At 44.7% G+C, this 22920-nt stretch overlaps 1 protein-coding gene across 1 annotated transcript in view; it reads right to left on the reverse strand.

The window, feature by feature from the left end:
• Nucleotides 1–615: 615 nt before the first annotated feature.
• The window catches only part of TMEM131 (transmembrane protein 131), a 214486-nt gene continuing 192181 nt past the window's right edge, over nt 616–22920 (reverse strand). The window contains exons 32-41 of the mRNA XM_059134680.1: nt 20405–20580; nt 16746–16867; nt 10646–10770; nt 10318–10467; nt 6103–6268; nt 4832–4953; nt 4649–4745; nt 3832–3929; nt 2726–2886; nt 616–1678 (exon numbers count right to left, since the gene is read on the reverse strand). Coding sequence (XP_058990663.1) covers nt 1394–1678; nt 2726–2886; nt 3832–3929; nt 4649–4745; nt 4832–4953; nt 6103–6268; nt 10318–10467; nt 10646–10770; nt 16746–16867; nt 20405–20580 — 1502 coding nt within the window. The 3' untranslated portion in view covers nt 616–1393. The remainder of the gene's footprint in view (nt 1679–2725; nt 2887–3831; nt 3930–4648; nt 4746–4831; nt 4954–6102; nt 6269–10317; nt 10468–10645; nt 10771–16745; nt 16868–20404; nt 20581–22920) is intronic.

Below are 22920 nucleotides of genomic sequence, written 5' to 3' on the forward strand. Positions count from 1 at the left end.
AAAGGCGACATGGCTGGTTCTACTGAGCCTTGGTGTAAAGCAGAGAAGAGGTGGGACTCAAATTCACTTTGCATGTTTCATCTGAACCACTTTGACCTTGGGGAATGGTTGGATTTCTTCATGATGTAATTGACCTCAAACAGAAAGTTTGTGTTTAGTGTCTGCTGGTTACCCAGCAAGGCTAAGTGTTCAAAAGCTGGCTTTTAAAATAGACTGGAAATAAGTGGGGGAGAAAAGCCAGTTGGAGCAGGCAAGACCGTGTGAGAGAGTCAGCCGGGCTGACGCACTGTGGCGTAACCAGTGTGCCTGGTATGTGGTGTTTCTACAGGTTCCATTTGGAGCATCTGAGGGGATCTGAAAAATTGCAAAAGGGTCTAAACACTTGTAATTAAAAGGAAGAATAAATTTTAGATGTGCCAATTATTTTCTCTCAAGGACCTTCAGTGACCACCATGGAAAGACATGGAATTTAATTAGACCACAGGGGTTTCCAGCCACAATAAATCAAACTGCACGGAATAAGGCAATGATAGAACGGTACGCTCTGGGGTGAGAGAATCCAGTGATGAATAAATTCATCTTACTGTAAAGAAGAGACACACAACAATTCAAGGCTTTTGAAAAAAGCATCATTTATTTCAAAGTACAACACAAAGTTGTATTTTTAAGAAATACACATTCAATCTTGTATCCCAAGACTTGGCTATGTGCATTTCAGTTTATCGTTAAAATAACTTCAGGTATACAAATGGTACATACCTCAAGTACAAACAGCACAGAAAATGCGTATGGTCTCAACCGAATGTTTTTACATTCATTCACGGTTCTTAAAGTTGACTTACATTTCTGTAATCTGCTTTTAAACCAAGACAGCCTTATTTTAAAAAAATACTCTGTATTTTTCAGCACAAAGTCCTCATACATTTTTAAAATTAGATCTTGGTGCATAATATTGCGAAATTATTAAAAACCAAACTTGGTAATTTAATAAAATTGTCACATGCCAGGACTTCTGAATCAACTCAAATTATCTCCTTAGCTGTAAATGTCAAATTTGTGTTCAGACAGATAAATAAAGGATGAAAGAAGACAGGTGGTGGAGACTTGATAGCAGCTAAGGTTTTCAGATGTACAGGTCTTATTAGAGAGTTTGTGGCTGAGTCCAGACTTTTCCCTAAAAGCACAACAGCAAATCTCATATTATCATAATTGCAAGAAAGATCTGAAAGAAGCGAGTGGTACAAGCCTGCCCTGCTTGAATCTGTTTTGCAAAGATGAGGAGGGTGGGGAGTGGGAAGCTACAGCAGTAACAGCCTTAAAAAGATGTCTCAAAAACTGGCATATCATGATCTAGATGAGGGGCCCCCACTTTGTTTTGTTTTGTTGCCTAATTTCAATTCTCATGAGGGAAGTGTGAATTAGACCAAGGGTCGGAGCTTCTTCTTCCGATTGTGGGGCTCCATATCCGCCATGGGTTGTAGGTCTGCCCCAAGTCATCGGCTGGACTCGAGGTGGAGGGAGCATGAGGAGCAGAGGAGTTTTCTGTGCCCATGAGGCCAATGCTTGGCAGCGCGTTGGCTGGAGTGGTGAAGGGCAGGGTACTGTTCAGGTTGCTGGACCAGATCGAGTTGCTGAATGGAGTGGTGGACCACAAGCTGCTGGTGTTGCCAAGGATCGACTGAGAAGACAGAAAACACGCAGCATGGAGCATCAAGGCTGACAGGCGCACATGTGCTACGCGGGTGACGCTTATGCTAGAAACTGGGGCTGGGCCAGAAGTGGTTTCACCTTCTTTATTTTGAAACAAATGTTTCATACGTACAGCCATCTCAGCATCTGAGCAGATGGGTCTGCTCTCTTAAAGGGCTGGCAAACCACAGTGGGCCACACCCAGCCCTGCCTGTTTCTAAGTCAAAGGGCTGCGGGCACATGACTGCCCCGCTGGGGGAGGGCCCGTCCGGCCATGTCCGCATGACGGCAGCAGAGGGGAACAGATGCAAAGAAGCAGGATGGCCTGTGAAGCCTAAAATATTTACTGACCCATTTTAAAAGCAGCTTAACCATTCTCTAAAGCTGAATCCAGAATGATTTACAAGTAAAGAAGGTAAAGTATCTACTTTCAACCCTGCATGTCTAATTTAGTTTTCCTGAGAATGAAGAGGGAATCACAGCAGGATATTTTTCTGTGATCATTTTGTGAAAGCTGAAACCAGTAATTATCTTGGCAAGAATACTTCTTTGGAGCATGATCTCGACAGAAAAATTTAGCTGAAAAACCAACAAATGTACACTGGAAAAGCTCAAGCTAAGGTGCTCCCCCAAAGCAAAATTAATGCACCCTTCCAGCAGCTTGCTGCCGGGGGCTCGACAGCCTACAGGTCGTAGAGGGTGAAGGCCACCCTCTGCCGCTGTCTGGCTGCCAGCCACACCTGCGGCCTGACTTGCAGGTTGGGAAGAGGCGGTAATGTTTTGGCTCAGCTCAGAGACCCACCCCACTGGAGCTCACTTGTGCTTCCTATAGTTTCCTGACTGTAATCGCTGAGGAATACCCGTGGGTCCCTTGGGCAGAGTATGAAGACACGGCAATGAGGACCATAGAAGAACTAATCTGCCCCTTCCAGGCCATGTTCCGGCCTCTGTAACGGCGTCAGTGCCGCCTGAGGAGCAGTGACAGTAACAGCAGGAGTGATGAGGGAGCAGGTGAGGCTGAGCCCCAAGTACTCACTGTGGCCGTGTGGGTCGGGGAACTGGAACTGGCTGGCCAGGAAGGGCTGGGATCTGTCGCTGGAGAGTCCCAAAGGTACGAAGGGCCACTACTAAACTCGTTCCAGCCTCTCTGGGAGGCCTGATTGCATGACCGAGATAACCCAAGTTTGCTGAAAACTTCTGCAAATAAGGAAGCAATTAAGTGTGTATTATTTTGCCATGCTCACTGGGGCATTCACTCAGAGGCACATGTCCCCCCAGCTCTCACTTAGGGCCGGCCCCTCACCTGCTCTGCCAGCTCCCACCACAGCCTGAGGAGAACGGGGCATAGGGGGTGTTCCCCAGAACTCGAGTGCACGGCACACAGTCTGAGCTCTTTACCCGGCCCGCTAACTGGATGACACAGTGCAAACATCCCATTGCTAACGTGACTGCAGCTAAAGCAAAGCTCACACTGCAGCCTCTAGTCTGGGACACCAAGTAAGGAGCCCAGCATGGCCTTTCAGACACACAATCCTTTCTTGAAGTTCTTAAATAACCGCTGGGAACCACAAACCAGCTGGCACTCCTAGCACTGAGCTGGCTCTACCAGATGCCTGGGCTGTGGGCGGGTAGAAGAGAAGGCCCTTTAGAGAGGTTCCTGCTGGGCCTCCCTTGCTACAGGCCGCTGTGCCAAGGGCTGATGGGGCCTGGGCCCAGGCATCTGTCTGGGAAAGCTGCAACAGCCCGGCTGCCCTGAAGTCAGCCTGCGTGTTTTCTGTCAGTGCCTGACTACAGGGACAAAGAAACGTGCTGACAAAATGACAGGCTGGAGGCGCCTGGGTGGCCTAGTCAGTTAAGTGTCTGCCATTGGCTCAGGTCGTGATCTCAGGGTCCCTGCTTAGCGCAGGGAGTCTGCTTCTCCCTCTCCCTCTGGCCCCACCACTTGTGCTCGCTCGCTCTCTCACTCACTCTCAAATAAGTAAAATCTTTTTTTTTTTTTTTTTCCAAATAAGTAAAAGCTTTAAAAAAAAAAAAAAAGGCTCTTCTAGTTCAGTGTGTTTCTCCACACATAAAACTAGACCTCATCTTCCTTTTTCTTTGTCCATGTGCTTATTAGTTGCAGGTCTAGTGTTAAACACTCACCACCAGTTAGGTTAAAAGAATTCCCAAAGGCCGAGAACGAATTGAGGGGTGTGAAGTCAGGGCTGCTGGGGTTGCTGGCAGGACTCCACAAACCCGAGCTGGATGTTACAGGAGGAAAATGCAACACACAGAGATGTATACTGGTTAGTGCGCACAGGCCTGTTACACATGGCTTCGCAGACAGCGGGCGCTGCGTCACCAGGGGGCACTCAGGCTATGGAAGACAGGCTCCTGTGCCAAAAAGGGTTCAGGCACAGAGAGGTTCTGAGCTCCTAGCCTACGCAGGAGCTGTGAGCCAGGCTCAAAGCAGGTGTTCTGTGGAGAGAACAGGTATTCTTTTTTTTCCTTATGTTGATCTTTTGGTAATGGAAGATTGATTTAAAAAATTTCCAATCCAGCACTCACCCCTTTCAGTACAGGGTAGGTTGAGTTGGGGCTGTACGGACAGTCTTTACTGTTACTGACCTGGGAAATGAACCACAGCAATCGCTGCCTGTCACCGTGCCCAGGAGGGTTGCTCAGGGTCAGGAGAGCACATCTCCAGTATTTAGTACACACTGTCACGTACCAACTCTCAGGCATAGTTTGTTCTCCTCTATGTGCTCACATCCTTTCTTACAACAGACCGTGACAGGGGAGTAGGACGGACACACACCTGGCCCTCTGTCGGGGGAGCCACTGGGCCTTCTGCTTCCACCCAACAGACCAGAGCTCTGAGAGGATGGCCTAATTGGAATCTCGTGGGGAACACAGGTATGGACGGAAGAAGCTAGCCCTGCCTTTTAGCTTTCTTTTGATTAAGAATGGTCTACTGTACCTGTCTGAGCCATCGCTGTCGACAGGAGTGTGTGAAATGCCAAGGCTGCTGGAAAAATCTGTTTTGTTTGAAGAAACTTTAGCAAAGCCATTCCCGCCTGTAACAATGGACTCTGAATCAATAAAAGGCAATTCTACTGTGCCCAAAGCCCAGGTGTGACAGATAGGACCCCAAGCCACTCACCTGGACTCTTGTCGTACCCGGCTGTGACTGCAGCAAAAGTAGGGTTGCCATTCTTGCCAGGGAGTGAGGCTGCTTTTGTCAACTTGTGTTTGCTTCCATTTGGCTGCTTGGTTTTAGGGTCACTTGAAGGAAGAAGCAAAGAGAGAGGCCATTCCTCATTAGTCCAGGCTGGAGGCCTGCTGGGGGCACTTGTCTTGGGTGGTCTGGCTGCCCCGAGACTGAGCCCATGCAGTGCCCTCACTGTAGCTGGGCCCAGGTTTTGACGGGGAGCTGGAAACAGCCCAGGACAGCCCCCCAAGTATGGCCTGGCCTCACCTAAAATGCTGCCAGACCTAAGACTGTGCCGTCTGATGGGACACAAGGGACTTGGGGGAAAGGTGTGAAAACAGAAGGCCCCTAGAAAAGAGACCAGGGCAGGGATGAACATTTAGGGGCTGGCAAAGCTGCAATCCCATTTTAAAGAACACTGTGTAGGGAGCCATTGGGTCATGGGCTGAGGAGGAGACCAAGGGCTCACTGGCAGGCAATACTACGTGACAGGGTTCTGGTCTATGGCCTGTCAGGACCTGGTAAGGGGCCCAGTACAGCAAGGGCCCCCCCAAGCAGGGCAGCCTGCCCTCTAGTTCTTTGGCAAGAGAGAAAAACCGGGCAGGTTGCCTGTCATTTCAGGCTGGGTAGTTCCCCAAGGGCAGAGCAGGGACGGTGACAACATTGGGCTTGGCTTGCAGGTGTGTGTGTGGGGAAAACGTGCAGCACTGGGGGCATTCTGGCACTAAGAACTCGTCCCGGACTCCTCACTCTTACTGAGGTTGCTGTTACACCAAGTTAGCCAAACATGGGGGGGGGCTCTGGGCCTCCACGAAGGAGCGCCATCGCGGGGTCCTGCCTGCCCATCGGGAGGCTGCCGCCTCTGTGCATGGCACCTGGTGCAGCAGCTCTTGCGCCGGCCGGTCTTGGCCTGTAACTGCTGAGCTCTGCAGCCATAAGGGTGAAATAAACATCCTGTAGAGCCGCTTCCTCAATGCACAGGGCGGCTGTAGATCTTCAATACTTAGGATGCTCACTGCCTCCTGAATTAGAAAGTAATTCTACTAAGTTAAATGATGCATAGTTGGGGTCGGGCAACAACCCCAGGAAAGGGCAGAAGATGGTAGAGGACAGGAGCGGTGGGATGGGACAGCAGGCTGCGGCCATTGAGCGCTTCCAATCCAAGAGTGCAAGCATTTACCGAACTTAGTTACCTGAAGGGTGGGGGACAGCCAGGGACCCACCTGCTGGAGCTGCTGTTAACGATGCTGCTGTAGCTGCCCCGGGTCGAGAACGGGCAAGGTGCAGCGGGGGGAGAGGGAGAGGCAGGTGTCGGTGAGGTCTGGCGTTGTTTCAAAAAAATGTCTGCGTTGAGGGTTTGCAGAGAAAGTTTATAAAGACTATCGGTAGCTGGAAATGAAAAATAAATGGTCTTGTTAATGTACTGTTTTGATATTTACTCTTGAAATTACTTTTGATGTTCTGATAGAATGCAGAACTCGACCGCTTCTATAAAACAAAAACGAAAACAAAAACAGCCAGCTTAAGTGGGTAGAAGAATAAATGAAACAAGATGGGATTGGGAGGGAGACAAACCATAAGTGACTCTTAATCTCACAAAACAAACTGAGGGTTGCCGGGGGGAGGGGATTGGGGAGAAGGGGGTGGGATTATGGACATTGGGGAGGGTATGTGATTTGGTGAGTGCTGTGAAGTGTGTAAACCTGGTGATTCACAGACCTGGGGATAAAAATATATGTATATAAAAAATATATGATTATAAAAAATAAAAAATTAAAAAAAAAAAAAAAAAACAGCCAGCAAGAAAGCTTTTACATGTGTTTTGTTTAAAGGTTTGAAAGGGAAAAAGGAAGTCCTGTGTCTCTCTGTCTAATGAGGCATTCTAATTCACCGCTCCTCAGTGCTCTGCCAGATGCTCCTGGACAGCTTCTCCCGGCTCAGGCTGGGAAGGCGGCTCTTCCTTGTCCTTCAGGGGTGGGCAGGGAAAGTCAGTGCCTGGGACCGGACAGAGTCCCTGTATTTCCACCCAGACACGTGTGGGGGTGGCGGGCAAAACATCCCTGAGTCCTATAGTTTGACCCTACCCTGCTGCTGCCCCAGTCCACAGCACAAGGATGCGAGCTCCTGGAGAGTCCTACTGCCCTTTAGGATAATGTGTACACAGCTGTTTGAAAGATTTAAAAAAGAAAAAGCCTACATAAATAAAATATTAATTCTGCACTCACAAAGAGGAAACACACATAACTTCTTTCAGAAAATGGCATCATCTGGCGAGGATGCATGCGGCCCCAGCCATGGGGGCCGTGGCCTCTGTGAGCTCAGCCCCCATGGGCTCCTGGGGTGTGTGGTTGCGCACCTCCCTGCAGTTCTCCTGGCACAACGGCCCCGTCCTGTCACCCTCCTTTCCCATCCCTGCCCAGCACACTCTTCTGCCGGGGCACATTCCCACTCCATCCCCACCTGACGGCCCTTCCTGGCCCGTGCAGGCCCTGTCTACAGCGAGGACAGCCTGCTCTACTCCCAGTCTCTGTGAATGGTCTGTTTCATCTCACGTCCAGAAAGACCAGAAGCCAGCTCAGCACAGTGCTTCCACTTCCCTTGTGACTCTCTCCCACACCCGTGGTTCTCCCCAAGCCCCCAGGGCTCAGAGCCCAGATGGAGCTGCATGTTCCCTGGCTGCATCAAGGCAGCACCTATGGCACTGCCATGCTAAGCCCCCTTCTTCTCAAAGCCTGAGCTAGCCATTCATTCCCCATCTCCAGTGCCGCCTTGCAACTACCCCAGGATTCTGGCATTCCTCAGTGGTGTTGGCCCCTTATTCCCTGTCCCTGCCTCCACTCCACCAGCTCTCACCCTTGATCATGTGGTTAATCCCTTTCCTATATGCTCTGTAGTCTGTTGACTTGATGCCCATGTTCAGGGACAGCCCATCTCAAAGCTCTCAACCTTTCTGCCTGCCTCAGAAGCTCCTACAGCGCAGTGTCTGGTGTCACCTCTATGTGGTAGGACCATTATATTTACAACTGTCCTGATCCTTCCCAGCCACCCCTTGTAGGACATCTTCTCTGACTACCCTTTCCCCCCAAGAAATGAGCCGGGCACTGTCGGCAGTGGGACAGTCCTCCTCCAATGGGATGTGTTTCACTGAGCCCAGGAGTAACTCAGTAAATGTCGGAATACAAGAGGGGAAGTTAAGTCAGAAGAAGACTTTTTGGACTAATGCTTGAAGTAAGAAGAGAAGATGGGGGGAAGGTAGAAGGTGACCAAGAATAGCATAGGGCATGTGCAATTAGAGAACTTTTTGACTCAACAGATTTCCTCTGGGGCTTTCTGTTTGCCTTTCAATAAACCCTTGGATTTGTTGTCTTTTAAAGTCATGATGTTATTCGAAGAGAATTTTCTCAGCATCTCCTAGGGGCCTAGGGAACCATGCTATAAGGGGTCCTGCCTGGGGGTGGAGCAATCTCTCCACATGGTTTTCCAGTGAGGTGCCGGCTAGCACAGCCGAGTGGAGAATGATCTACCCCCTGGAAAGCCTAGGAAGTGCAGCTCTGCTAGCAGGGGGTTTGGAGGCTTGAGATCTCAGCCAGGTCAGTTATCAGTGAAGGGTGGAAAAGGGAGAAAAGACGAGAAAACAGGGGGACAGAGAGTGTATTAGACTGATTCTTACTGGTTTCATGTAGCAGTTTTGTGTATATGATGGAGCCCTGCTGGAACTTTCCAGTAAGGCTAGTGGAGAGAGTGGAGAGGTTACAGGATGTGGGACCAGGCTAAGGTATTCCTTGCTTGGAAACACACACAATCGTTATGCAGATGTGGGCCTTGGAGCGAGTACACACTTTCTGCAGTGGCAAAGCCATCTAGCTGTCTGACAGGGAGCTCTGCCCCGAGGCACTGAGCTCTCGGAGGCAACAGCTGGCCTTCTTAGATGGGCCTGAGGAGGAAACAGAGCATTCTGCTTTCCAAACATTTTCTTCTCCAGACCATTTGTCTGGCATTTCTTACGTTCCTCCCCTCCTGAGGTGGGGAGCCGAACTCACATGGGTTTGGATCTGGTCACCTTTTCTCCTCAACCCCAAAGGAGGGACAACAGCATGTTTGTCAGGTGCCACTTGGTGGTGACGCTGTCACGGCCAGCTATCTGGTCTTGAAGGCTGTGCCTGTTGACACCCCCTCTCTCCTGTACGTGTTACTCATGGCAGCAGAGCTCACGCTGACCTCGCTGGGCTGCAGACAACCCTATGAAACTGGCTCCCTGGGAACCCGGTATCCCCAGTGCTGAAAACGTCCCTCTGTGGGGGGCGGTGATATCTGTTTAATACGGCACGGCCCAAATCACAAAGTGGAAGCCTAGGACCGGTGTCCAGCTGAAACTCAGAGGGGAATCTAAGGAAACAAAAAGCATTCAGCCTGGACACCAGGACTATTGAGAGATTCGTTTCAAGATCTCTTAATGACCAGGGATTTAGGTTTGTATCTCATCCCAGGCAAAAAAAATAGTATTAAATAGTGCCAGAAAGTCTCATGGAAAATAGGGGGCTAGAGGTTTTACCACAGAAAGTGTCTCTTTCCAGTGTACTTATACAGGTGAAAATGTAAGAGGCGCCATGTTTCCTATACAATGCACCTGGATTTCCAAGTTCTTTTCCTCCTTCCCTTTACTGAGGACTACAATCACACAGTCTTCATTTAAATCCCCCTTTGCCCCAAACAATCTTTTGTTCAACTCTGATTTTCCCTTTGGCACAAACTGGCTAAGTGTGAGTTCACTCTAACACCATATGGATTAGTCCTCAAGCTGGTCCTCTCTTGACCCCAAACACCTATAATTAGGCCCTTCCCTTGGCCTGTGTCTGTTGCCTTCTATTCTGGGTCATAAGTATGTAAGGCGAGGACTGCTATCTTATTTTAGTAGCCTGTGCTACTGCCATGATTTACTCTTGGCCAAGTCTGACAAACAAGGTCAAGAAGCTAGTGAGTAAAATAGAGAAACCTTCACACAGGTGGTTTACATAAAAGATGTGGGTCAAGCTGAAGGAAGACTGAATTTTTACAAAAACGATTATCACACTGGTAAACGTTATGAGGAACTAGCCAGGCAAAAAATGGCTGCGTTAACAATTTCCTAAAGAAGTATTTCTTTGGGTGAGTCACCGCTCCAGACAGATCTTCCCATTTTGTACACTGGGAAGTAGTGTGGTCTAGCAGCTCTAGAAAAAGAGCCCTCGTGTGAACTGTCTCCTAATTTTTCTGGTGTAAACACTCCCGCCATGGCCAAACAAGCTACGACACTTTTACCAATGGCAGACTATTGAACAAAGGGCTTTGGCTGGCTGGTACAAGTGGCCTCAGATACCAGGCCTCCTTTTAAAGCAATATGCCCCATGGAGTTTTCCTGCCCAGAGCGGACCCCATGGTTTCTCAATCCCCATACTTACAGCTGCCGGGCTTGTGAACTGGCACAGAATCCCATTCCGGGGGTGGAGAGTCTTTTTCACCTTCTGAGCTACTGGTGTTGCCTAGTTCTTGACTATTTGGGAGGAATTTTGCTAGAGCAGGTGGCCTGTTATCCACTAACTTATTTGTACCTACACAAAAACCAGGAAACAAAAAAATCATTAATGGAGGATAAACTCCTTTCTTTCAGGTCTTTTTCAATGAACCTTTTATAGGACCGATGACTACTAATCGATTACTGGTAACTCACAACTAGTAATTACTAGTACAATGAATCATGAAAATATCCATATGGTCAAACAAAAATACCTTTTGTTTTCTGGGAATTTCGTGATTTGGATCCACTTGTCAATGCAGTTGGAAGAGGAATCTTGGTTGGGAGATTTCTGCGTTGTTTACTTTCCAGTGGGGGGGTATAAGGGAGTTCTAAAGAACTGAAAGACAATCATGGATGGAAAATACAAATTTATGCCTTTGTTTTGGATCAGAGAGTAGAAGTTACTGATCACGCTACAATTTCCATTGCATATGTTTTCCTCATCTGGCTTCCTCAGACACTATGTAGTCATGGTCCTAACTTAACACTGGCTGCTTTCCAAATGTTTCTAAGACTGCTCAGAAGACATGCAGCATTTGCAGATTTATCCTTTGCTATTCTGAGTGCTGACAATGAACTGAGGTCCATTGTTTGATACTACGGAATGGGTTAGAGCATCTACCTCACATCGTATGTATAAAGGTTTTGGCAAAAACATGCCGTTTTGGGGGCTGCTAAATGCAGTCATTTTGCTTGTGAATGAGTCTCTCCCATTATCTGGACCACTAGCAGGATTCTTGAATGTGGAGATTCTGAAAGGTCTCCGACTTACAATGTCAAAGGGTCTGCACATTTGTCTCATAGAAACCATGAAATGAACCAGCGCTAAGTTCCTGGCTTGCCTATGAAAATCCACTAGCCCAATGCAGAGCAGGACTGATAGATTTGCCTAAGCTCTAGGGTGAATAGGGTGAGATGAATTTTCTTCTTTATTCTTAAACTCAAGGTTAACCCTGGGCAAACATTTAAGTACTATTTTTTATTCATTCAGAGTATATATGTGTTCTAAAAGATTCAGAGGTAAGCTTAACATAATAAACATTTATAAATAGAACTAACTGGCTCTGAACTTCCTGTCCAAGGCAAAATGGGAGGCATGCTGGGCTATTTTAGTTTCTATAGCCTGATGCAGAAAACATTAAAATCTGCTGGGAGAGAAGCAATCTCTAGGAGAAATGGACAGATGACCTATAGAAGGTAACAGTGTGAGCAATGTAGCTGTCTGGGCCATAAAGATATTCTTTACGAAGCTGCTTCTGTAATGGCCACCAAGATCAAGTCAGAGGCTTGGGAAGGCCTAGGACAGGAGCTAAGCTAACTGTGGTCCAAGAAGGGTGTTTTCCGATGAAGGCATGAGACATAGCTGAGAGAACCCAGTGGCCCCTTACCAGGATTCTTCCAAAATTTATCAGTTATCTTCACCATTCTGGTCATGGCCAGAAAGCTGTCGGTTCAAGGCTGAGCAGAGAGTTTGCTTTTCATTAAAAATCTGACCAAGTTTACCCGTGCCACAGATGTTCTAAAATGGGTGTGTTTCTGGCAATTTCCACCTTAGGGTACTTCCTGTTCTGTCCCCAACCCTCAGGTGCGTGACTCCAACACACCACTCTGGCCTCCCAGAGCCTGTCCTTCAAGTTCTTTTCTATGTACCACATCATCTTCCTTCCGTTACTACTCCAAATTCTCACTCCTAGAAGGCAGCCCGTTTCTGCTTAGGTTCTGGGATGGGGACAGCCCACTGTACTAATTCACATCAGATCTCAAAGGTCAGAATGGTTCAAACCTTCTAGGTGACAGAATAATATATAAATATTAATAATATAAATAAACCCATTTTAACATAGGCTATTTACAACTATTTATATGGTAGTAGGTTAAAGTCATTTCCTTCTCTTTCTTTTGTATCTCTGCATTTCACAAATTTTCTATAATAAATATGTATTAGATTTGGAATCAGTAAAAGAGCTAACCAAAAATCCAAAGGGTTCTGTTAACCCAAATAAGTAGAATTTTTGGCAGGTTAACAAACCAATGTGAAAAAATTCACTTTTTATGGGCAAGAGTATTAATGTTACAGTTTTATAAACCTTCCATGTCCTTCCACTTCTGATTCACAGTGTTATTTAAAAATTGCACCTAAACAACAACAACAACAACAACAATAAAGGCTCCCATGAAACCCTCTGGTGCTGGTGGCAGAGGTGGATGTGTGGGAATTATTTTTAGGTAAGTCATTTATAAATATGGAGGTTGGGGGTTATTTACAAAGCTAACTCTGTGCCACTGTTAAATTAGTTGGTTTCTTAAGAAAAAAGATGTCAGACAACTATTTTATTCATGCTGATTCATACTTTCCAAAATTAAGCTAAATGGTCTTTATCAAGAAACCTTTTTAAAGGCTTCTGAGTAAAACAGGAAAGAGCCTACTTAATTTATAATTTTTAAAATTAACATATAATGTATTATTAGCCCCAGGGGTACAGGTCTGTGAATTGCCAGGAAGCCTACTTAATTTAAATGATTCTTTCTAAAAGGGAAAAACTGTAAGGTGGTTCAGATGCCAGGCTTGATTTTTGCTCTGTAATACACATTCTGTGCTGCTGTCTGGGGAAGGGGGAAGGCAGAGAGCTGAAGCCAAGGTCAGGGTGAGCCAGGGCTCATGGGTCTGGAGGCCAGTATGTGAAATGTGGTGCCCACGGCTCTGAGCTGTGCTGTTAGAGTAATAAAGAGGACAATTACTCTGTGAAGGCTCCCCCCCACACCCTCATTTTAGATTATTACATTTAAGTCATATAAAGTGTTGGTAAATAAATAGACAACAAAAGGATGAATGGATAGCTGCTGTCCTAAGCCAGGCCTGCTTCTATGCCTGAGCTGGAACTCTCATTTCCTGGCCTCTTGGTCTTTTGGAAGTCTACAGGTCCACTTACTTCTATGGTGTTGAAGCTGGCCAAGATGGACTGACTGGCTCTCTGCCATTGCAACAGTGTGCTCCCCACTCCCAGGAAATGATTTTTTGAAGCGAACTTGAGGGAGTATAGTGGGAGGTGGCTGCAGAGGCAGACACCATGACTGAGTCACTGCTCTGCCTTTATCATCACCTATTTATAAGAAAACAGATTCCTTGGCATTTCAGGATTGGGTCTTGTAGCCTAGAGATAACAGAACATCCCACTAATACTGACTATCAGCGTTTTGGCTGACTGATAGATGGAACATTTATTCCCAATCATATAAAGCTTTCAAAAGAAGATGATAATACATATATGCCTCATTAATGGTATCTCTTTTTAAGAGTGCATCTATACCCTGCAGGTCATGGAATCACAGTTAACACACTCACATCATTTCTGAGGTGACAGGAGTTTTGGGTATCACTAACATAAGGACTGGCAGTGATTTTACCTGAGTGACAGAGCAAGGTCTTTCCTGTCATAACTCAGTGTAGACAGGGAATGACTCTATTCAGAGAGGCCACATTTCTGGTTATTAAAAAAGCCAGTCTTTGTATGATCTCATGGATACGTGAAATTTAAGAAACAAAATAGAAGATCATAGGGGAAGAGAGGGAAAAAGAAAACAAGACAAAATCAGAGGGAGTCAAACCGTAAGAGACTCTTAGTAAACAAACTGAGGGTTGCTGGTGAGGGGATGGGGTAACTGCATGATGGACATTAAGGTGGGCACTGGGTATTATATGAGACTGATGAATCACTGAATTCTATTTCTGAATAATAATACATTATATGGTAATTTAATTTAAATTTAAAAAATTAAAGAATACATGGTCTATTCTTTGTGAAAACAAACAAAAACAGAAACCAGTCTTTGTTTAACTCCATATCTGAGTGATGTCCTAATGAATTCTGACTGATTTAATAGATTTATCCCTGAGTTTGGAAAAACACAAAATAAAATTGGTGAGTTTTAAGAGATTAGATTAAGGAGATTAGAAGAGTAAGGCTGCATATGGATTTCTTCAGTTACAAAAGACAATTTAGAAAGACAATTCAGAGGACAGTGCTTAAACTATTTTGCTGGTAACGATTTTTCTCTTAACTATACACCAAGAGGATATGAGTTAGCCTTGTAACTGTCCCTTGATGGAGAGCCAGTAGAGAATGGACTCCTGTAGCTTTCTGTTAACCAGAGACTCAAAGTCCTTATAAAATTAGTAGCATTCAAGTGAAATCTTTTATAAAATTTTCAAAATCAAATTTTCTAATGGTCAACTTATTTTATAAAAAAATAATACTGTATAGGAGGAAAAGGGATAAAGGTAAAAATTAACATGTAGTATTTGTCTAAAAAATACTATGTCTCTGAGCTCAGGCATCAAGGCTAACATACAATGCAGAATGGGTAAAATCACCTGTAATTCTGCTAATGGTCAATTTATCTGATAAAAATTTGGATTATAACAGAAGTCAGTGGAAAAGGGATGAAGGTAAGAATTAACATGTACTATCTATTTAAAAAATTATGTCTGCCAGCTCACACATCAAGGCTAATCATGCAGATTTGGCAAAAACCACCTATGGAGGGGCGCCTGGGTGGCTCAGTGGGTTAAGCCTCTGCCTTCGGCTCAGGTCATGATCCCAGGGTCCTGGGATCGAGCCCCGCATTGGGCTCTCTGCCTGCTTCCTCCTTTCTCTCTCTGCCTACTTGTGATCTCTGTCAAATAAATAAATAAAACACTATTAAAAAAAAAAAAAACCACCTATGGAATGGTTTTGTTACAGTAATTTTTAGAAGGTTGGTTTTTAAATCCATGCTAAGAATTATAGCGTGGTTTTCTATTCTCACAAGATTTCCATGAAAACTATGGTTTTTCATAATCTGTATTTTTAGCTCTATTTACTTAAGAATATCTTATCCATCACCTAAGCCTGCTTTAAAAGGCCTAGAAGGATAATCCCTAGTCACTAGAGTGTTGTTGAGTCCTGAGATGCCAGAATGTTGTTAGCATTAATTAGTGCCTTAGGCTGATTTCTCTCTGGAGAGATCCAAGTGTGTCAACCACTGCTTCTAGCTGGATCAGATTGTTCTCAACGAACTGTGGGATTAGATCCAATAACAATTTGCACATAAGAGTGAATTTTAGGTCTAAATATTCCATTAGTAATAAATGACTGCCATATGCTGTATTATTTCATAAATTCAGAGATGACGTTTCATTCCACTAGTGTTAACACCTAATTTTTAGGAGCTGTTGATTCTGTGGAGGAGACTGCCTGTGCCTGATTTAGGCCCTTCTAGGGAAAAGAGTCCAGTTTATTGTTGTTTCTGGAAAACTCACGTATTATTCCCAGAATCAAAGAATGGATCTTTCCAAAATGTAAGGCCAATTCTAATGATAACAATGCTTTTCTTTAGTAATTTATACCCAATTCTCTCAACCTCCTAGGTCAATGCTCACTTATCACACAAGAAGGTAAACATCAGCTTCCAGGCTAATGGCCATTTTGTACAATCAACCATGAAGGGCATGAACAATGCTAAAACTAAACTTAGCTTATTCGGTAGATCTAAGGTTTAATGAAAGTAACCTTAGTTGATGACCTATTAGTTTAATTCCTTCATTCACTTGAGGAAACATTCTGTACCAAGGCTTCCCTATGAGGCCCACCAGAATTCTGTTCCATGGTGACTGGAATGGAGTTATTTCATAGTTAATTCTTGTCTGATAGGGGATATTTGCCCTGAACTTTTTTTTTTTTTTTTTTTTATTGGCGAGAGGGAGAGAATCTTCAGCAGACTTCCCCTGAGTGCAGAGCCCAACTTGGGGCTTGATCCAAGGACCCTGAGATCATGACCTGGGCTGAAACCAAGAGTCAGACATTTGACGGACTCAGCCACCCAGGTGCCCTCTTGCCTGAGTATTTTTCAGCTAAGAATAAATTCTTTCAAGTTTTATGGCACAGAATTCTAGACCCCAACTGCAGCTCTGGGCTAGTGAAGAGACTCAGGGGCTCTTTTTGAGAAAGTTATGCTCCTAGCTGTGATTAAACCACCAAGGCCACCTTTGTACGGAACTGAAATGGCTCTCTGCCTGGGAACAAATTACCAACCTAAAATTTCATCCTAAATTTTCAGAACAAGTCCTTAACTCTGCCTTTTCCATGTCTGATATCAGCAGCATGTGGTCCCCAATCAACACCAGGCATTAGAAAAACCCTGAGAGGAGCATGATGCAGCTGTGGCTTTTATTGCAGAAACCCCACAGTAACAACCCACCACAAAAACATGACCTGATTCACCAGTCATTTCTTATGTATACCTGATTTCTCTGCATACATTTGTTTTTCTTACCTGGGTTTCACATCTGTTGGGATTTCTTTCTTTAAGAGTTTTTTGCTTTTTTGCTTCACTTGAGACATTTCATTTTCCTGTTTTTCAGGCATGGCTTGTTTTCCCTTTTGCTTTTCTGTATCCTGTAAAAAATGTACACTTACACTTGCTATGAAGGATTAATAAAAATGAGTGATACAGCCCTATATGAAGGCAGAGACACAAAATCAAAGAGGCAGCAGATACAACACGTTATATGTATAAAAAGAATAAACTTCTTATATCTTTATTGTAGTTCTGTCAATTTTTTAGCCTTTGCTTTACTGTAATTATGTTTTGGAGAGCCTGAATTATAAAGAATGTTGTTATTTATACTCATGTTCTGCCTGGGGTGGGTGATAGCAGTGGCAGTGGTAGCTTCTCATTTTTAAGCACAGAGGTGGGTGTGTAAAACCTTGTTCTTTTACAAGAAAAGTCAGCTTGGAGTACAATATAAAGTCCTATACTTCCGGCAATGTTGCTAATCCTAAGTACAGGTAAAATCTGGGGTGAGAAAGCTGTGCAGGCAGCAATACACGTTCACACCTGTTCACCAAGTGTTCACAAGCAACACCGTGAGCATGGAAGTGTTACGGTGGGTTTAATGCTAACCATTCACCATCAACTAGAGGGGCTTCTTTATTTATTCACTTACTCAACTGACACTTACTGGTTAACCACTTGGTGCTGGGCAGTGGGGGCTCCCAGGGGCCCAAACCCTTTCCCCAAGGACTGTGAAGTCTAGCAGGAGGCAGACACATATGATGGTTGGAGACTTGTACCCTGGTGGAGGGCTGTTCACGGGCTCTGACCAGAGCAGAGAAGGGCTGTCTTACCTGGCAGTTGAGTGTGGAGCCTGCACAGAGAAGGCCACACCTAAGCTGCACTTAACAGCTATGCTGTGTCACTGGTCTGCTCACTGTGGTTTCTGGTCCCTGACTGGGTAAGTATGGAAGCCACACTTAGGCATGTTTATAGTGAGTCCACACTGTTGTGGCATCCAAGCATGAGACCAGTGGCCTGGCCTCCCAAACAAGGCACAGATCTGTTCAGGTCTTATTGGACTCATTGGGGGGTCCCATGTGGCATGGGTATGTACCGCCCATATGACAGACTAGAAAGAAACAACACCTTGGTTCTCACCCCAAAAAGCTGGAGCAACACGGTGTGCAGGGAAACACTGAGGCTAATCAGGGGACGGAAAGGGGAAGAACAGGCTCAGTCAAGCGGCACAGCTGTGGGTACGGGAGTTACTGGTACGGGTCAATGAAATGCAACCCAGCTTTACCGTTTATGGTCATTAAGGCACCGTGGGTTTTAACAGGTCACATCAGGTCAATCTGTTTAACTGTCAGGAGTAAATAACCAGAGAAAGGGCTAACTCACCCTCTTGCCCACATACATTTTAAGACTATTCTGAATTATTTAAGAAGTATTTCTTGAACACTTGACTCATCAAGCACTTTGTACACTATGAGCTCTCTGAGGATATCCAAAGAGATGGGTCTTTTGTCCTGCTGTTTCCCATGCACAAAGTTAGCATTCAGGTGCTTAGTACCTATTTTTTTTTTTTTCATTTTAATTTGCCTTAAAAAAGACTGAGTATAGGTGACACAAATGTGACACATTTCAAGTGTACAACACAGTGATTCAACATCTATGTTATGCTACACTCATCACAAGTGTAGCTCCCATCGGTCACCACACAATGCTGCAGTGGTATCATTGCCTAGATTCCCTATGCTGTGCCTTCCATCCCTGTGACTTATTCAGTCCACAACTGGAAGCCTGTACCTCCCACTCCCCCTCACTCATTTGGCCCATTCCCCCCCTCCCACCTATCCTCTGGCCACTACCAGTTTGTTCTCTGTATTTGTGGGTCTGATTCTGCTTTTTGTTTATTCATTTGTTTTGTGTTTTACATTCCACACCCGTGTGAAAGCAGGTGGCATTTGTCTTTCTCAGTCTGATTTTTTTTACCTAGCATAACTTCCTCCACCTGTGCAATCACATAGCAGGAGCTCATCCCTTTTTAATGGCCATGTAATATTCCACTCAAGCCTTCCTTTTCGAATGAATGGGTTGAGGAAGGTTGGAAAACACATCTGTGGGATAGTGACCCATCAAGTCTGTTATCTAGTTAGGAAGAAAACACACACAACTGGCAAGCAGATCAGTCAATAAGAAATAAAAGCACAGAAACTGTACGCAAGAGCACTGAGGAGGACAACTAAAAACCAATCCAGAGGGAGGACAGAGGTAATGGAGCTACACGGAGTCTGTGCTGTGTCTATAAGAAACAAATGTGGGGAAGGAGATGGGAGGAGCAGGAGGAAGTGAGCAGAGAGGGGAGAATAATGCCGGGGGTGCACAGAGAATGGCGGCAGATGGGGTCAGCTGGAGAGAAGCGTTAGGAGAAAAGCCAGAAAGGCAGGAAAGGGAAGTGAGGAAACGTGAAAAAAGCCTACCCTGAAAATGCTTCCAAATGCTTATTCATATCACTGAAACTGTTGGGATTCCACTCAAAGACAAGTAGATGGCATTCTACTTCTTTGAAGGAATCTGTTTGGTTATAATAAAGTACAGAACTCCAGGACTATGCACTGTCCTGAGGGCATACAGAGCACCCCACCAAATGTGACAGACCCAAAGGGGAGGGGAGCAGACAAGAAAAATAAGTCACATGTAAATTTCATTTAAATACTAACATGCAGATGACGCTGTTAGACATCTTTAAGAAATGATTCCTTAGATCACTAGATTAAAACTGAAAATGAAATTCGGGCCTGTAATATTAAAGGCTAAATAAGGATCATAATAAATTTGGAATATAGTTATCTAAAAATAAAAATGCCAAAATAGAATTATGCCTTCACTTTTCTGCATAGCACTTGTAACTTACAGTCTTAGACCTGTTCACAACGGTAACTTTAACTTCCATTTACCTAATGCCACTAAGTACCAGGCATTTTGCAGTATTATCTGACACTAGTGACAACCCTGAGAGCTGAGGACTTTGAGAAGTGAGGTGGTTTCCTTGATCTGGTAATGTGTGCCAAGCAGAGTCCCTATTTCTGGGTATCTGCTGAAGCCTGGGGTCTTCCCCTGGGCCACCTGCCTCTCCACGACAGTCCCTACCCTAACTGTGGGAGGACTGAGCTGCTACTGACGCCCACTGAACCAGCAGTGGTAAGAGATAAGTCCCATATAATTAAAATGGTCTAGTTCCTTCTCATCCTCTTTTGATACTTAAAATTTGAAAAATGACTTCATGAGCCAGAGAAGTTACTATTCCAGACAGTCCTTGACTTTCAAGCAGTGTGTCCATTTTCTAGTCCCCGACTTTCAAGCAGTGTGTCCAATTTCTAACTACTTTACTTTATCAACATGCTTGCCAATGCTCCTGTCGGGGCAGGGGGAAATAACAACCTCCAACGTGTAGCTCCCATCGGTCACCACAACGTGGGGGCTGTGACTGCTTCCTGAGAGCCAGTGACTGTCTAGGCCATGCCTATGCACTCAGAGGAGGCATTCCCAGAACGTGTGCCTACATTAGAGATAAAGCCCGATCTATAAGACAGTGTCTCGTGTGCTACAGGGGACACTTCCTTCTCTCATTTGTTTATGGGAGATTGTCATACCTCCTTGAGGAGAGGCTCTGTGTCTGGGTTGGAGGTCTCCGTGGTCGTGGAGGAGCTGTCGTCATCAGCCAAGGAGTCTTTCAGATCGTCTTCCTGTGGCTTTCCCTTTCCCTTTTTCTCCTTTTCCTCTTGCTTCTTAGGTGGTTTCACCTTGCGCTGAAGAGGTTTTCCTTTCCCTGGGGATAAAAATATATTACATGTTTATAAAAAATAAAAAAAATTATAAAAAAATAAAAAAAAATTAAAAAAAAATCAAAGTAAAGTAACTTTTTGATTTTTCAAATAGCTCAGAAAACACAGCCATTGCAACTTTCCTCCAAGAGGCTGGACTCTTTCATTAGCGAAGGTTTCTTTCTCTACTTTATTTCTTCTCTGATTAAAACTTTCCAAATCATGTTTGACTTTTTTGATGGGAATATTTGTAAAAGTCTATTTTATTCAGGCACAATTTATGTACAATAACATAAACCCATTTAAAGTGTACAGTTCAATGATTTTTGGCAAACTGAGTAGTTCTGACAAATCTATGTCTGTCTTAGAATATTTTTTGATATCTGAGGATGATGTGGCTTTGAAAAGTGACAGAAGTGAAAACCAGAGATCCTTTCCAATCTCTTTGGCGCTGGAAGCTTGAGAGTGACACAGGATGAACTGTCCTTGGTCATCACCCAAGGGATGCTAAGAGGCCTGGTGCCAGAGCCATGATGGCTGAGTCCAGATCTTGGCTCTCCCGAACCAGGTGTATGACCTTGGCTTCCCATCGGGGTTGTAATAAGGAATTGCATACAGCCCTCAAAACAGTGCCTGACACATAAACACCATGGAATGTTCTATATGGACAGAGTGAAACAGAGCTCTAGTGAGCTTAGTATTTTAAAAGATACGGATGCTCCCAAGACAAATGAGAAACCAACCCATAGCATATTTGAGTGCCTACTGCTTCCCAGGCAGCGCTCCATGTCCTGGGACTACAACAGCCCCAACGACATAACCCTTGCAGCTTCCGTTCCAGCTGAGTTAGACAACGGCAGAGAAACTGCCAGACTCCAAAACCTGTGGAATCACCTGCGTGGGCAGGCAGGCTAGAGCTGCAGAAGCTACATAAGCCACAGCCTCACCCATTGTTTACATGCCACTTGAAAATACATCCTTTTGATAATGGGGCTTAAACAAGTTATTTAAATCCTAATGTCTCCTGGCCACTGGTTAATTGTTGCCAGAAACTCCAACTCTGGCGTCTAGAACTGGGGTTGGCAAACGGTGGCCCTGGAAGGAATCTACCCTGCAGCCTGTTTTGTATGGCTTGTGAGGTGAGAATGATTTTTTCATTTTCAAGTGATCAAAAAAAAAAAAAAAGAAACAAAGAATATATGACAGAGATTGTATGTGGCATACCATGCCTCATGTATTTACTGTTTGGCCCTTTACAGGAAACCTTTGATGGGCCTGATCTAGAAAAAGAACAGGTAAAGGTCCGACTGGATTTTAGGAATGACATTTTGTCATTTTCTTTCACACTAATTCCAGGAGGTAATAAACTTGAAACTACAGCTAGGACATTAAGTCTCAAAAATTGAGAAGCTTTTGTTTTAGGAGAAGACTGAACAGTTGGTTTAATTACAACAGCTTCTGCTCCACCCTGACAGCCTGGAGCCCCTTTCTGCGATGGCAAACGGGAAGGAGCCTATGTGGCTCTGGCCCTCGGAGCCCCCCGATTTCTTAAATTCTGAGTTCAAGAGTTCATGCTGCGAGTACTTCAGACTTTCCCACATGCCTGAGATCGATACCCCATGCAATGAACAATTCTGTCATGCTTATGAACATTCTCTGGGTGAGAGGCACTATTTGTATAAATAACCAGTATTTACAATAACTCAAAACCTGCTTAATTAAATAGGAAAGCACTAGAAGTAAATTTTTTTTTAAACTGGCTCAAATTTTGAAGATACAGATACTTAAAGGAGAAAAAGAAACACTTAACAAACCAATAGTTAAGCCGAAAATTTGGGTTAAAAAAAGCTTATTTCATGAAAGATGCTTTTTATCTCCAGATCCCCATCTTTTCCAAATTTCTTAACGTCCTGCCCTTGGACTTCTTTTTAACTGTCAGTACCAGTGACCTCTAACACTCCTCATTCCTCAAGTTTGACTGAACACTGGACTATCCCTCTTTCCAACTCCTGCCAGACCTTTTCTGATACTGTGATTCTTTTGGCAACATTTTTTTGCCAGCTTCATCTTTGCTGGTGTTCCCTAAAGATCAGCCTTTGGAACTTCTCTTCCTCCTTTATATTCTCCCTGGGGGATGACTTTGACTTTAATCAATTTGACATAAGCAATTCAAATCTGAGATGCCCCAAACTGAATTAATCCTAAAAACTTCTTTTGGGTTCTCAGTCTGTAACAATCATTCTTAATCTGCTGTACCTTAGCCTAACTTAGGGAGCTTTTAACAAATATCAGTTTGTTTAGGCTCTACTCTGAGGTCCTGATGAAGCAGTTCTGTGTGGGACCTG

This window comes from Mustela lutreola, chromosome 9 (assembly GCF_030435805.1).
Source record: "Mustela lutreola isolate mMusLut2 chromosome 9, mMusLut2.pri, whole genome shotgun sequence".
NCBI classification, from domain to species: Eukaryota; Metazoa; Chordata; class Mammalia; order Carnivora; family Mustelidae; genus Mustela; species Mustela lutreola.